The 16,295-nt window shown below is 38.7% G+C and overlaps 1 protein-coding gene and 1 non-coding gene across 2 annotated transcripts; both read left to right on the forward strand.

Annotated features, from left to right (window-relative positions):
• Positions 1-3,646: 3,646 nt before the first annotated feature.
• Positions 3,647-6,585, forward strand: LOC126782847 (eukaryotic translation initiation factor 3 subunit D-like). Its single transcript, XM_050508175.1, has 2 exons — positions 3,647-5,407; positions 6,336-6,585. Exon 1 carries the CDS (start codon positions 3,708-3,710, stop codon positions 5,403-5,405), a length of 1,698 nt encoding a protein of 565 aa, XP_050364132.1. The 5' UTR covers positions 3,647-3,707; the 3' UTR covers positions 5,406-5,407; positions 6,336-6,585.
• LOC126785564 (small nucleolar RNA Z196/R39/R59 family) lies at positions 5,654-5,735 on the forward strand. Its single transcript, XR_007671094.1, has one exon. It is a non-coding gene; the product is annotated as a small nucleolar RNA Z196/R39/R59 family (small nucleolar RNA).
• Positions 6,586-16,295: the final 9,710 nt, after the last annotated feature.

Below are 16,295 nucleotides of genomic sequence, written 5' to 3' on the forward strand. Positions count from 1 at the left end.
GACTGATATCAATTTCCAAAAGCCAATTGAACACGCCGTCTCTGCGATCTACATTCTCACCCTACTCTATTATGTCATTGCCGCCATCTCCACCTTCTGTGGCATGTCGCCCCTCACCACCACCGAATCTACCTGCTTATTCGTTTGTACGTCTGGAAGCATTTGTCGACCAAGGTGGGTCAACCATTTGCCGACAGTGGAGCTTCACTAAAAAGAGGAGGGTGGACTAACCATGACTATTGTTGAGGCTATGTTGGGGACTCCGGCTTTTGTGATTTAGAGGATATGGAAAGTTATTATGAGAGGGTGGTGGCTGGTTCTTCTTGGATGATTATATTGTACAAGCAGGTGAGGTAGAGGTTGTGAGATTTGTGTCCAGAAAGAAATTGAGATCTGAGTTCTCTTTGTGATGAAGAGTGGTCAGAGTAAAAGTTCTTTGGTCTCACTCTAAACAAACGTGTTGAGACTGAATTACCCTTTAAAAATGTGACATGTGTTACTAAACTTACGTCGTCATTAACGGCGTGTATATATATTAGGTTGGAATTGAAATCTTATGTATCAAAGTTTATCTTTTAATACTTGATGTGTTGAAATTCATAGTGACCTCTAGTTGATGTACCTCGTACCAAAATTTTCCATATATACAATGTATCCTTCATTTGGAGTTTCAACTAATAATATATATGGATATGTGCAAATGGGTCAAAGCACTAATCTAAAGAGTATGAAAAAAGGCTCGTTTATGTTGTAGTTATTATGTAACAAAACTTCATAAACTAGAGCGTGTAGAGTTTTAAAAGTGAGATCAGAGCATTCCAGGATATCATGTAGTCAAGACTCCCTAACATTCTAGGATCCAAAGTTTTTCGCCAATTGAAAGCAATCTCGCTATGTCATTACTATTAATTTGGTGATCTTAAGTACTCATTATAGGCGAGATCGAGTAGAATTATTCATTTCACCAAACTCAATAATTAATAATAAAAAATGGCACGAATAAACTCAATACAATTATGAGTTATTTTTCCTTTGTTTTCAGTCGCCCAGTTTGCAAGAAAAGTTCATGAAGGTCACATGTATCTGGTTGAGACATAGTCATCCTTGTAGCTTCCGCCAATTTAGTTGTAAGGTTCTTAGCATTGCTCTAACATTCTTGGGTTTATGGTGGAGTTTGGTTTATGTGTTGAGAGTTCAGAGGTTCCAAGTGTTGAGGTTGGATTTGTTAATATAAAAGTGTCGTTTTCGTGAGGTAGAGTTAACTACTTTTAAGAGAGACTATGCCAAAATTTTGGTATACCTCCTTTGATAGTGATCCCCGTATGACTTATTCTAGATATTAGGTTATTATTTGGGGCGAGTCGTGTCAGACCTTCACACATAAAACACATAAAATGAACAAAAACAACAACTAATAAAGGGTAGAAGGTTGGGTTGCCTCCCAACAAGAGTTATTTTGACGTTTTGTAGCCTGACGTTGTGCGATTTTTAAGCTTTAGATGATGGAGCATCAAGAAAGTCATCTTCCTCAACGTTATGCTCTTGAAAAGCTTCATAATAAGGCTTCAAACGGTGACTATTCACCTTGAACTCATTGTTAGTTTTGTCACTCTTTATCTGAATAGCACCATGAGGAAAGACATAAGTAACAATAAACGGTCCAATCCATCTATAGCGCAACTTACTTGGAAATAACCGAACCGAGAATGAAAGAGCAACACTTTTTGACGAACTACAAAAGTCTTTCATTGAATCATTTTATCATGAAAAGCTTTCGTTTTTTCCTTATAGACCCGAGCACTCATATGCATCAGTCCAGATTTCCTCAAGTTCATAAAGTCGCAATTTCCTATGAAGACTGACATCATCAATATCCATATTGAAGGTCTTTACTATCCACCATGCCTTGTGTTCAAGTTTTATAGGAAGATAACATGTTTTTCCAAATACTAGCCGAAAGGGTGATATGACTATAGGTGTATTGTAGGAAGTCTTATATGCCCAAGGTGCATCTCCCAATCTTTGGCTCCAATCCTTGCGGTTAGGGCTCACCGTATTTTCTTGATTTCCCTACTGGAAACTTTGGCTTGTTAAGTGTTTGAAGATAATAAGGCGTTGAAACCTTATGTTTCCCCTTAAATGACTAAGGGGGGTGTATTCAACTAGGATTCTATAGGATTTTATTGTATTTGAAGAATCTTTTGAAATCTTGTGGTATTCAATTAAGATTTTAAACAATCCATTGAAATCTCAAGGTATTCAATTAAGATTTCAAAAACTCCTATGAATTCTGGTGGTATTCAAAAATCGATTGATTTTGAATGATTTCATTTATTAGTTGATTTTGTTGGATTTTGAAGTATTTTTACACTATATCATGCTTGTTAGAAATCAAGCATCTAGACATGAGATTTTGATGTACTCTTTCTCTCTCTCTCTCTCAATAAGATCAAAATTTTTTATGTTCTTAATCATGTGTTTTATTTTAATTGCTCAAATCAATTTTTGGGGGTTTTCTTGTGATTTGGTATAATTGTTGTAGGCAAAAAAGAAATGATGGTTGTTTTGCTAAAAAAATCAGTTGTATAACAATCAAATTTCAGATTTTAGAATACTATTAAATGTTAATTGGGTGAAAGTTTATACAATTGTTATTATATATTTGATCCTCATTCAAGATAGTTGCACCTTTGTGATATTGATTTTGTACCTTTGTTTTATAGATGCTTATGGAAGTTTTATAGAATTGAATCAAACTCATGTGACTTTAGGATTATGTAAAAATGAGATATTAATCCCTAATAATACATAGGGATGTTTGTTATTGCTTAACATGTATGTATAAAGAATGTCGTTTCGATGAATTTTCTCCTGAAATAGAAAATGATGAAGAACTTGATATGGAAGACGAGAATCTTAAACTAATTTCTCAAAGTCAACTACAACAAAGAACAGAGGCTAATGCTTGGAGACTTAATATTACTAAAGCTATGTGGGAAGATAGACCACGGAATGGTGATAATGAAAGTCAAGAAGATAACAATGATATTGAAGGCAATGCGAATGAAAATAATGAGGACAATGCGAATGAGAGGGATCATGAAGACTATGATGACAATGAGGTTGGAATGGATCAGTATGACAGCCTCTTAATGTATTTTTCTAATTGTCTTTGTAATTTTCACTATATAATATTTGATTGTTTTTATATTTTTATTATTTTGTAAAATACATTATTATTTTGTAATTTGTTAAAAAAGAAAACCAACTTATTAATTCTCCATGTTCCATATTTTATTATTTAATAATAATATAAAAATCATACATGCACTTGTGAAATCCAAGCAAATCAAGACAAATCTGGTAAATACAATACAATGAAATCTAGCTGAATCTATGTGGAGTTGAAATAATCAATGGATTTTCAAAATCAATTGATTATAATAAATCAATCAGAATCATTTGAAATCAGAATTGAATACACCCCCTAGATGTAAATAAAACCCCCTCACTTTTTTCATATATACTTTTTATTGTCTTTAACCATTTTACTCTTTCCCAACAAAAAAAAAATCCCAGACACAAAAGGGTAATTACGCACATGAGGATGAGGGCACATCATATAAATTCTCAGAACTACTAGGGTTTTATATCCAAATCCAAGCACTTCACCACTATCCCTGAAACCCTTGCGAATCATATTAGCCATGGTCGAAGTCGGATTCGACGTCGGCGGCGTCCCTTTCAACCCCGACGGTTGGGGCCCACCTGACTGCGCCGCCGCCACAACCACCACCTCCAACCTCTCCCTCAACGTCCCCTTCGCCCCCTTCTCCCGCTCTGAGAAGCTCGGCCGGATAGCCGACTGGACCCGCACCTTCAACAACCCGGCCCGCTCCCGAAACCCCTCCGACGCCGTCTTCGACTTCTCCAACGACTCCTCCTTCCCCGACGACGACTCCTCCTTCCGCCTCGTCGACGGCAAGCCCCCTCCGACCCGCCCCAAGTTCGGCCCCAAGTGGCGGTTCCAGCAGCAGCGGCAGCTCCCCCACCGCCGCGACGAGGAGGTCGAGGCCAAGAAGCGCGAGGCCGAGAAGGAGCGGGCCCGCCGCGACCGCCACTACAACATGAACAACCGCTCCAACGCCAACATGCCTCGCCGAGAAGCCGCCGTTTTCAAATCCTCGGTGGATATCCAACCGGAATGGAATATGCTCGATCAGATCCCCTTTTCGACATTCTCCAAGCTCTCATTCACTGTCCCTGAGCCGGAGGATCTAATCTTCTGCGGCGCCCTCGAGTCCTACGACAGGACAATGGACAGAATTACCCCCAAGAATGAGCGCAGGCTCGAGCGGTTCAAGAACCGCAGCTTCCCCAAGGTCACCACCTCTGATGATCCAGTCATTCGCCGCCTTGCCAAGGAAGACAAGGCCACTGTTTTCGCCACCGATACCATCCTCTCGACGCTCATGTGCGCGCCGAGGTCGGTCTACTCATGGGACATTGTGGTGCAGCGAGTTGGGAACAAGTTGTTCTTTGACAAACGTGAATGCTCGCAGCTCGATTTGGTTTCAGTCCATGAGACCTCGCAGGAGCCTCTGCCGGAAGCCAAGGAGGATATCAATTCCGCTCATGCGTTGAGTATTGAGGCTGCTTGCATTAACCAGAATTTCTCTCAGCAGGTTTTGGTGAGAGATGGGAACAAGGTCAATTTCGACGAGCCTAACCCGTTTGCGAACGAGGGCGAGGACGTTGCCTCTGTTGCCTATCGTTACAGGAGGTGGAAGCTTGACAAGGAGGTGTCGCTGGTTGCGAGGTGTGAGGTTCAGAGTGTTATGGAGGTTAACAACCAGAGGTCCTTTTTGACGCTCAATGCGCTGAATGAATTTGATCCTAAATATTCTGGTGTTGATTGGAGGCAGAAGTTGGAGACTCAGAGGGGTGCAGTTCTGGCTAATGAGCTGAAGAACAATGCCAACAAGTTGGCTAAATGGACTGCACAAGCTCTGTTGGCTGGTGCTGATATGATGAAGTTGGGTTATGTGTCGAGGGTCCATCCTCGTGATCACTTTAACCATGCAATTTTGGCTGTGAATGGATACAAGCCCAAGGAGTTCTCGGCGCAGATTAATCTGAACCAGGCTAGTATGTGGGGAATTGTCAAGTCTATTGTGGACTTGTGCTTGAAACTGAAGGAGGGTACATATGTACTGGTGAAGGATCCATCTAAGCCGCAAGTTAGGATATATGAGGTGCCATCAGATGCTTTTGAAAATGATTATGCTGAAGAGCCACTACCAGAGGCTGAGCAAGCTCAGGCCCCTACTGAAGATGGCCAAGGTGCAGAGCCAAATGTTGCCGCAACTGATGTGGAGGAAAAAGAAGTGGAAGCTCAAGCTTAAAGGTTATATTCTCTACCTGCACATATACTCACCTTAGCTATTTTAAGTATCTAATTCATTTTGCTTACTGATTGTTTAACTTCACTATATATGGATGATTTTAACTTTGTGCTAGATAAATGGGTCGTACAGTGCTGTAATCATAGAAATGTCAACAGAAAGTCATATATTTATGTCTTATTTTCAAAGGCAATCAGTTAAGACATCTGGTGCTGTTATCATCAGTTTGTGAGAGTAATGAGCTGCCCTGCAATCATTGATGCATCTCCAACCGTATGATATACTTGTGATTATTCAGTTAATTATCACCATCTTTCGTCTGAGATTGTGGTTAATAGTTAGTTGAGTGATAGTATAGATAGTGGAGGAAGAACAGGATGGTTCGCTTGCTTTTGGTAATCTCAAGTCCAGTGTTAGGGGCAGGCTTTTTATTTTTCCTTTTTTTTTATATATCTTTATATCAATGTAAACAATATATGCTGGTGGCTATTCTATACATTGTGTGTGGGTGTGTCTTAGTTGAGATTGCGGTCAGTAGTTAAAGTAATAGTATAGATAATGGATGAAGAACAAGATGATTTGCTTGGTTTTGGTAATTATAACGTCCAATGTTAAGGCAGGCTCTTTATTTTGCCCTTCTTTTTAAAGGGTAACCATATACCATATACATTGGTGGCTGTTGTATGCATTGTGTGTGTGTGGATCAGGTATCTTGAATAGAATCAGCTGCTTTCTCAGCTTTGTGCGAGCTGGAGGCAGCTGGCTAAATTCTTTTCCTTGGTTCATTGCTTGTTTCAGTGATTTGACTTTGATCATATATACTTACATATTTTTGCCTGTTTCATGTTGGAATGCAATATAATGCTTACTCTTCAGAAACTTTGCTCTTAATATGAGTTGGATCTTAAATTCGATACTTGGTGACTGCAGCCTGCAGGTTAAGTTTTGGTACTTTCACATTGGCTGGGAACGAGACATGAAGAGACAAATACTAAGTGCATGTTCGAAGACTGTATCTTGATCTGCCATAATTATATTTATCAGTGCCGTGTAGTTTTTCTTAAGCATCTGTGCTTGCTATCTTTTATATTGGCCAGATTCAATCAGTTACCTTGAGAATGTTTTTTGTTTGTCTATCGGATTCCTTATGTTTTGTTTTATGAAAACGAATTTGCCTTGATATGCTGGAGGACATGTTCATAATCTGATCTGTCTGTTCTATCTTCTCTCTATAATTTATCTAAGGTTTATCCACTTTGTTGGGATGGAGGCTGTGATACTAAATTTTTATGCTCCATCACGGAGCACTTCGTTGTTGGGCATGCCTAGTCTCTTATATTTTGATTCATGATCATAGAGGTTATGTATTGAAAATTCTAAAAACACTGATTTTGAGGGCGCAGAGTGGATGCTCAAACCACTCGTGGGTCTATTTACTATATATTGTGTGAAGTTTTCTAGCTACAGTAGTTGCTAGGTGAACAGTAACAGGCATGGGAGCTGGGTATCGTGTTTGGGCTCCAGCCTGCTTCATTTGTGAATGGCACGTGCTCTTTTTCTTCTACGTGTCGCTTCCAATTTTTTTTATTTTGAAACAGAGTACATTGACAGAGAGGAGAGGGAGAACAAAATTCAGGCCGATTGGCTTCTTTCCGCCTAAAATTAGTTTCTACAAGGGAGAATGAACTGAGCAATTCGACAGATTTCGGGCGATTGAGAAAGAGGAGCACACAATGGGTCTACGATTTTGATACAGGTGTGATTTTACAGTCTGAAACTGATTCGAGAGAGATATAGAGTGCGAATCTGTAACTCTTATTGTGTTTATCTTTTGGTTGAATCAAGTTCAACCTTGTTTCACATAGTTTTAAAGCAATTGAGTTGAGGGTCGGTTTTTTTTATTTAAATTGAATATTTGATTAATGTTTTAGTTAGTTGGGTTTTGTATTCAAGCTTATGAGTTTTTGGGTGTTGCAGGTTTCAGTTAACATACTTCATTCCTGTGTTTCAGCTTGTTGGATTTACTTTTGTTTCAGGTTATGTTCTTTTGTGCTTCTGTTTGATATTTACCTCTCTTTTTCTTGCCTTTGGGTATTGCACATGGAAGTTGTTGGCTTTTTATATATTATAAATATTACATTAAAGGACTTTGGATTATGTTTTTATGGAAAAGGTGGTAAGGTTGTTATTGACTTTTGTCATGGTTTTGTTTTTGTAGGTTATTAAGCTTATTAGTCATTTGTCTCCGGATTGAAGGTTTGTAATTTTCTTGATGAGTTCGGTTTTCTTTTAGAATGCTAATTTCTTTCATTGATACAGAAATTAGTCGAATTTGTTCATTTTCGATGTCAGTGGAAAGTATATGTTATGGTATTTACATTGAATTAGTTATGTGTTTTCGGTTTGATTTCTTTCTTTTTGTTTGTCACGTTAGTAGAACATGTTCAATTTAGTAGTTGTATTCTATTTTACTTAAGCTCTTAATAGAGCACATCATATTTTTCACTTCAGTTTTTTTATTGCTTCGTTTTATTTACTCAAAATAAAGCAAAAATTATATGATTCGTCCTCAGGTTTAATGAAGTCTATTTATACATGTTTACAGGTTTTATGCAAAGATCTTCCTTCTGTTTTTACTGTTTGTCCCCTGTTGCTCTTTCTACTATTATCGTTGTCATCTCCTTCAGGTTTGTAGTTTAATTTTCATAGCTATCATTGCTATGATCATTTTTCTGAAATTCGATTGATTCATTTCGGTTGTTGCAGTGTTGGTGCCAAATTTATGTGTTGCTACTGCTAGGAGGGAAGTGGGTGATAGTGCAACTTTGGGGTTTTTTTTTTATTAACAGTAAATCAGGCAAGTCATTGTGTCTTTTGAATCACTTTTATCATAAAAATGGATAATGATAGTAGGTATTGAGAAATCTATCAATCTTCACGTTAAAGATTGCAAAGATGAGTTCATTGCAATACAAGGCAGTGTAAATAAGTTAGTTGTATACTGGGAATGTGTATTGTTTGTTAATGTAAAACTTCTGAAGGACTTTATTATATTTATCATTTTGAAATGTTCATTGCAGCTATGCCGCGTCAACCGTCAGTGGAGATCATCCGCAAGAATGCAGTTCTTTGAACATGTCATGGGTATGACTTCGATGGAAACAGTTGGTGACTTCTGACTATGGTTTTGTTAGTGTAGGCTCTTAGCTCTTAGGGCTGTAATTTTATTGATAAGTTTGCTTCTGTTGGTTATGGTTTTTCTGGGAATGGATATTAACAATAATTTTCTATGGTTGATGTAAAATTTAGTTAAATTTGTCAGTTACAGTTAACTTTAACTTCTAAATTCTTATAGTTCTCTTCATGAAGGCCTGAAATTGAAACTTATTATGCTACATGTTTTAATGGTTGCAGGATTTTAAGGTAAAAATCAAGCCACGAACTTCCGTTAGAAGAAATTGAAGGCCAATAATGTCTGTGTTACAGTGAGCGCTTTGAATATATATGCAGAATTAGAATGACAAAGCTTGGACTATGTAATTGTTGGCTGTGGCATGTTTGTCCCCTTCAGCTTTGGATCTTTGTGCCAATATCTATCAAGAAGATACTTGGATTGCTTCCATTATGCTTCTGAAATACCTGTAAGCTATGTTGCACGGACACAGCAAAGAGTGGAGTGTTGGCGTGTCCGACACGCCGATACGATACGATACGCTTTTTCTCGTATCGGACACGCCAAGTGGCATATCATAAAATTTGACTTTTCGACACGTTGACTGACACGCCACAACACGTCCTCCGATCTCATGTGTCAGCGGCTCTGCTGCCACACCGAGGCTCCTGGTTCTTCTAGCCGGCCACAACACGAGAAGCTCCACAAAGTCGCCGGAGCTCGGGAAATCGGCGACGGGTCTCCACTGCCTCAAAACTCAGACTTGCCGGAATTGAGCTACACGTTGCTTCTGCGAGTATGCTTAGAGAGAGGGGGGAGCATAATGTTAATATCCGACCAACCTTGACGAATGCCAAGTTTCAAACCAACTATGCATGCCTCCACTTTCATATTTAGAACCGAGTGTGCATGCCTAATTAGCTAATGCGGCGATTACCATTTACGTTCTCAAAGCTTGGTCAACATTAATTACAGTCTACCACGCGGGTAAGGGTGTCAATGAGCTGAGTCAAGTCGAATACTAGGTTGTTCATGTTTAGCTTGTTTTCATTCGATCGAGCTCGAGCCGAGCTAAAATTTGATTTTTGTTCTTCATGTTCAAGCACGGCTCGGGTCGGCTCATTTTGTTAGACGAGCTCAAACTCAAATTGAGCCGGTTTGAATCATATGAAATTAAAATTTTAAAATTTAGAAATTAAAAAGAAAATTCAAAATTCTGATGTCATAATATTACACAAAATCTCTTTTATTTGTAATAAACTAAAAATAACAAATCAAACTCGCTATTAAACTTAAAGTTTTTAACTAATTATTATACAAATTTTTTTAGGTCATTCTAACTAATATTATACTCTTACTTTATATTCTTACTATTATTCTGATATAAAAATTATACTTTTTATATACTATAAAAGTTAATAAATCAAGATTAATTAATAAACGAGCCGAACTTTTAACTAGTGCAAGCTAACCCATGAGCTAAACGAGTCGAACGAGCCGAATAATTGTTGTTTAAACTCGGCTCATTTTCAAGGTCAGGCTTAATATTGAGCTCAAGCTCGGCTCATTTAACTTTATGAGCTCAAGCCGAACGGGTTAAAAACAAACCGAATATGAGTCGAACACGAGCGGCTCGAGCCTACTTACAGCCCTACACGTGGTGGACACTCCCACTTTGTCATAGGTCTCTTCTTTTGTACCAATCGGGTGAAACTTTTGATACTCCTTCAGATGTCTATCCACCCACTGAATCATGTTCATGGGTCTACAACTAGCACCATTCCAATAAACATTATTTCTTTTAGTCCAGTCAATATACCCCACAAACTCATGCACAAAACCCTATCAGCTAAAGTACAAGCTGGATGTTCCCTGACATTAGTTGTTTAAACTTAGCCCTACTCTTTCTTTTTTCGGGGCAAGAGTAGAGCTAAGTTTAAACAAGTGAACATCAGATTCAATATCTCCACCGCAAAACAAGCAGCATATCTCACTTAATTCCACATGTCGACATTGGAGGGTAGCCCTAGTGGGCACACAAACTCTAATCAATTTTCAAACAAATATCTTCACTTTAGGTGGGACATTTGCAACCCACAATCTCTGTCAAAGACCCTTGGAGACCCACAAAAACTCCCACTTGATGAAGATTCCCTATTAAAATAATTAACTTGTTGAAAAAATGCATGGTACCCACTCTTAACTGAAATATATTGTAACTATTGGTCATTCTAACTTTTAATATCTCACATTTGAAAAATATCGCATTTTTTTGTCAATGGATAAAACTTCATTCTTTTTTTTTGGATAAAATAAAACTTCATTCAAGTCTGTACAAGCCAAAAACTTCATTAAAATATTGCATTGCTACCTCAAGTTTCTATTTCAGCCTAATTTTAATTCATTCAATCAATTAACACCGTTTGTGGCTTCATTTCCCACCAATTTTTAAAGGCATTCTTGTGACTTCATTATTTTTCGATTTCATCTTTTATTTTCCTCCAATGTCAACTCATATTTTTTTATTATAAAAAACTAAGTTAATTAATTCACATCATTTCATTATAAAATTAATAAGTATTCTTCATTTACCACAACTATTACAAACAAGCTAAAGTTAGCAATTACAAAATAAACCAGCATGTATTTCATATTGTATATGTTCATCAACCAACCATATTGTTATAATAATATGCTCAAAAACTCTACCATAGCCTCATAGGCATTTAAATGTTTCAAAAGAAAAAAAATGCTTATATAACAATTGGTTAATTTGAATTGTATAATATGTTGGCTATAAAATAAGTGAAATAAGTGGAAAATAAAGTGACGAAAATGCCTTTAATAATTGGTAGGAAATAAAGCTACTAACGCTGTTAATTGACGGAATGAACTAAAATTAATTTGAAATAGAAACTTGAGGTACCAATGCCATAGTTTTTAAATGTGAGGTACTAAAAGTTAAAATAACCAATAGTTGGGTACTGTTTGTTGAATTTACACGCTTATTAGTTTTATAATGAAACGATATGAATTAGTTAACTTAGTTTTTTTTAAATAGAAGTTGAAATTGGAGGAAAATGAAAGATGAAATCGAAAATAATGTATTCACGAAAATGCCCTTAAAAATTGGTGGTAAATGAAGCCATAAACGGTGTTAATTGATCGAATGAACTAAAATTAGACTGAAATATAAACTTGAGGTACCAATGCGATAGTTTTCAAATGTGAGGTACTAAAAGTTAGAATGACCAATAGTTAGGGTACCGTTTGTTGAATTCTCCCTAACTGAAAAAGGTGCCCCTATAGTCATGATGCCACACATATCTGTCTTTAGTATCTCTAAAATTAGGGCACATCAACGGGCCGGGTCTTAGACATTCAGATAAAGTGACGGGCCGGATATTTTCACAAATATGAAGATCCAAGCCCACTCATAAAAGCGGGTCTTGCAGGCTTTTACAGGCTGAGCCTTGTAGGCTTGTATTAGAAAAAAAAAACATAATACTCAGGGTTTGGAAGAATAAAAGAATTCTTGAAAAACATTCAAAAAACAAGTCATAAATAAATTCTGGTTTCGAAATATTGCGATCAATACTAGCAGATGTGATCGGTATATATATTTAGGGATCTTATAAAAATTTCGTATATTTTGAACATGGTCTGACGTCCGTACCTACGGTCAACAAAAAAATAGGCATTTTGACATTTTAAAACCACATTGACTAGGGCTTTGCTAAATGGGTTTTCTCGGTGCAACTGCGCATAATCGGTGACAAAAAATAGCTGATTTCAAATATGTAAACAGTTTTCGGCATTCGCATCTTGGTAATGGGTCCTCCTTAGGGCATATTAGTGGTGTTTTTGATTTACCAGAAATTTCAAAGGTCAAACGATGTCCGAATTAGATGAAATTTTTACAGGGTCACTAATATATATACCGATCACATCGGCTGGTGTCAATCAATCCCGAGAAGAGTCCTTTATATAGTCGCTTCATAATGTGATAGTTTTATTATAAACCTAATATAAAGATTATGATACATTAGTGGACACTTCGGCGATTGACAACTCTAGTTCGAAATATGATTGATCGGCACCAACATATGTGATTGGTATATATATTTAGGAACCGCGTAAAAAATTCGTTTGTTTTGGACATGGTTTGACTGTCCGTACCTACAATCAACAAAAAAAGAGACGTTTTGACATATTAAAAACCCCTTTGACCGGGGATTTGCCAAATGTGTTTACTCGGTGACAAAAATTAGGTGATTCAGATATGCAAACGGCTTTCGGTGTCCGTATAGTAGTAATGGGTCTTCCCTTATGACATATTAGTGATGTTTTTTGTTTACCGGAAATTCCAATTGTCAAACGAGGTCTGAATTAAATGAAATTTTTAAAGGGTCACTAAATATGTATATCGATCACATTGGCTGGCGTCGATCAATCCTGAGAAGTTTTCATATTGTCGCTTCATAATGCGATAGTTTTATTCAAAATCTAATATAAAGGTTATGATACATTAGTGGATACTTCAGCGATCGACAACTTTAGTTCGAAACATGGTCGATTGACACCAGCAGATGTGATCGGTATATATATTTAAGGTACTTGTAAAAATTTCATCCATTTTGGACATGGTTTGATTGTCCGTACCTACGGTAAACCAAAAAAGATGTGTTTTGACATATTAAAATCTCATTGACTGGTGCTTTGTCAAATAGGTTTCCTCGGTGCGATCATGCACGATCGTTGATAAAAATTAGGTGATTTTATTTATGCAAACGGCTTTTGACGTTCGCATCTTGTTAATTGGTCATCCCTTAGGGAATATTAGTGGTGTTTTCGGTTTATTAAAAATTCTGATGGTCAGACAAGGTCTGAATTGGATGAAATTTTTACATGGTCACTAAATATATATACTGGTCACATCGGCTGGTGTCGATTGATCCCGAGAAGTTTTTTTCTTATAGTCGTTTCATAATGCGATAGTTTTATTCTAAACCTAATATAAATGTTATGATACATTAGTGGACACTTCGACGATTGACAATTCCTGTTTGAAATATAGTCGGTTGACACCAACAGATGTGATCAGTATATATATATAGGGATCTTGTAAAAATTTCGTCCGTTTTGGACATGGTTTGCCCGTTCGTGCCTATGGTCAACAAAAAAAGAGATATTTTGACATATTAAAACCCCATTGACCGGGGTTTTACCAAATGGGTTTTCTTGGTGCAACCATTCACGATCGGTGACAAAAATTAGGTGATTTTAGATATGCAAACGACTTTTGGCTTCGCATCTTGGTAATATGTCATCCATGATGACATATTAGTGGTGTTTTCGGTTTATCGGAAATTTTGACAGTCAGGCGAGGTCCGAATTAGATGAAATTTTTATGGGTCACTAAATATATATACCGAACAGATCGGCTAGTGTCGATCGATCCCGAGAAGTGTATTTTATATAGTTGTTTGATAATGCGATAGTTTTATTATAAACTTAATAGAATATGTATGTATAATATTTTATTACTTGAGACTTTTTCAGGCCGGGCCGGGCCTTGCGTGTTTTTGGTGTGCCGAGCCGGATTTCACACCTCTAAACTAAGTCCGGCCATCTATTCACGGGTTTTGACGGGCTTTCTCGCGGGTTGAATCAGGTAAAATACTATCGGGCTTGCGGACTTCCGTGGGCTAGGCCTAGATAAGACAAACTCTAATCAATTTCCAAACAAATATCTTCACTTTATGTGGGACATTTGCATAACTCAAGGGAATCTGGACAACTGTTACACCCTCGCTAATGCTATAGGCAGGGGCGCGCAGGGCATGGTTTCACCTTGCACCTTGTCCATGCGTGGGAAGCTTAAAGCAGGGAGTAGGAGCGTAGGAACAAGATGGAGAACAAGTGCAGACCCGTGCGGAGCTATTAGCCTCGCTAGCAGTGAGGCTAGCTTCAGTGGCATGCATGCAGATTAGCCTCGCTAGCATGCAGACAGATTAGCCTCGCTAGCATGCAGGCAGATTAGCCTCGCTAGCATGCAGGCAGATTAGCCTCGCTAGCGTGCAGGGACATTAGCCTCACTAGGAATGGCGCAGGCAGACTGACTCGAAGGCAACACAGACCCAGGCAAGGATGACCCGAAGGCAACGCAGATCCATGCAGGGATATTAGCCTCGCCAGCAGCAGCAGTGGCGGAGGGCAGTGCAGGCAGATTAGCCTCACCAGGTAGTTGCAGACTGTGCAGGCAGTTAGCCTTGTCAGCAGGCGGTTGCTGGGAGATTAGCCTCGTCAGCAGGGGCAGTTGCAGAGCAGGCATGATGGCAGTTACCTAGGCAGTTACAGGGACTTTATGGGAGGTTACTGGGCTGCTTAGTGGGCGGTTATCAAGGGCAGTTGGCACATGAACAGAGGGAGGTTATGCAAGGCAGTTGATGCACAATATCAGGGGCAGTTATCAGAGGCAGTTGAGGCACAATATCAGGGGCAGTTACTTGGGCAGTTGCAGGCCTTGGCAAAGCATGCAAGCTGCCACCTCCTCTTGACAGTTAATAAACCTAGTAGTGGGGGCTGTCCACTACACCTATAGTTAAGGCAAGTATGCCAAGTGTCCTAGGGAAGTTGAGGATGTCAACTTCCATGCTGTTTAGTAGGTTTAAATAGATGTAGGTTACTGCATGAGACTTGGGGAAGAACACTTGTAAAAGTCCATGCTAGAATTGTAGGATTGTACTTTGCATTCATAAATGAAAACGGAGCAATAGTTCCACAAATCGAGTGTGTGTGTTTGCATGATTCTAACCCCCGCACATTTGGGAAACACTTGTGTGTAACGAGCGACTTGTGAGTTGGGAATGAATAACTCATAAGGGTAGATAGACGAAGATATTCCGCTGCGTAAGAGAGAGGCTGGCTGGGATTGATCACCCTAGCGCCATCATAGGTAGAAGGCAAGGCGAGAAAAATTTACTTGCGCACGTTTAGCATATATTGCACGTGATACCTGTGACAATTTGGTATCAGAGCCGTTCGGAAGCTCGATACTTGTGTACGGTGACCGACAAGGACGTACACCCACACGGAACTGATATAGGCGTGTGGAGGGGCAGGCTTGGTGGCAACTAAGGACACACTAAGGTTCCTTGTTTGGAGCTAGTGGCAACCAACAACACTAGACTCAGCATAGTAAGGTGAAAACGGAGGCACACCAAGACTATTGCAGTTGGTGTCAACTTGGATACATCAACAAGTACTTAGTGTCAACTCGGATACACTAAGATTTGAAGTAATTAGTGTCAACTTGGATACACTAAGATTGAAGCATTTGGTGTCAACTAGGATACATCAAGATTTGAAGTACATAGTGTCAACTTGGATACACTACGAATAGCAAATCAGCGCACGGAGCGGACGATGGCGTGCGGCAGGGCTTAGTGTCAACTAGGACACACTAAGACTCGAAGAAGAAGAAGAAGCAAGTGGTGGAAACAAGGATACATCGCTGCTCAGTACAAGAGTTGCAGAATCAGTGCCGGATCGCGGTTGTTTGAAATAGGAGCAATGACCGGTGACACTTTGAAGGATCGCATTGCAAGAGTCGAGGAATTTCTCGGCGCGCCACAAGGAGACGGAGCTGTTAGTCTCGCGGTCCAAGTAGAACAATTGAGGATCGATACGATACAAATACGGGAAGCTTTCACTCA

The sequence above is a fragment of the Argentina anserina genome, chromosome 2 (genome assembly GCF_933775445.1).
Source record: "Argentina anserina chromosome 2, drPotAnse1.1, whole genome shotgun sequence".
Classification (NCBI taxonomy): domain Eukaryota; kingdom Viridiplantae; phylum Streptophyta; class Magnoliopsida; order Rosales; family Rosaceae; genus Argentina; species Argentina anserina.

Coding starts and splice junctions, on each gene's coding strand:
- LOC126782847 (XM_050508175.1), top strand. CDS start 3,708: ATGGTCGAAGTCGGATTCGACGTCGGCGGCGTCCCTTTCAACCCCGAC.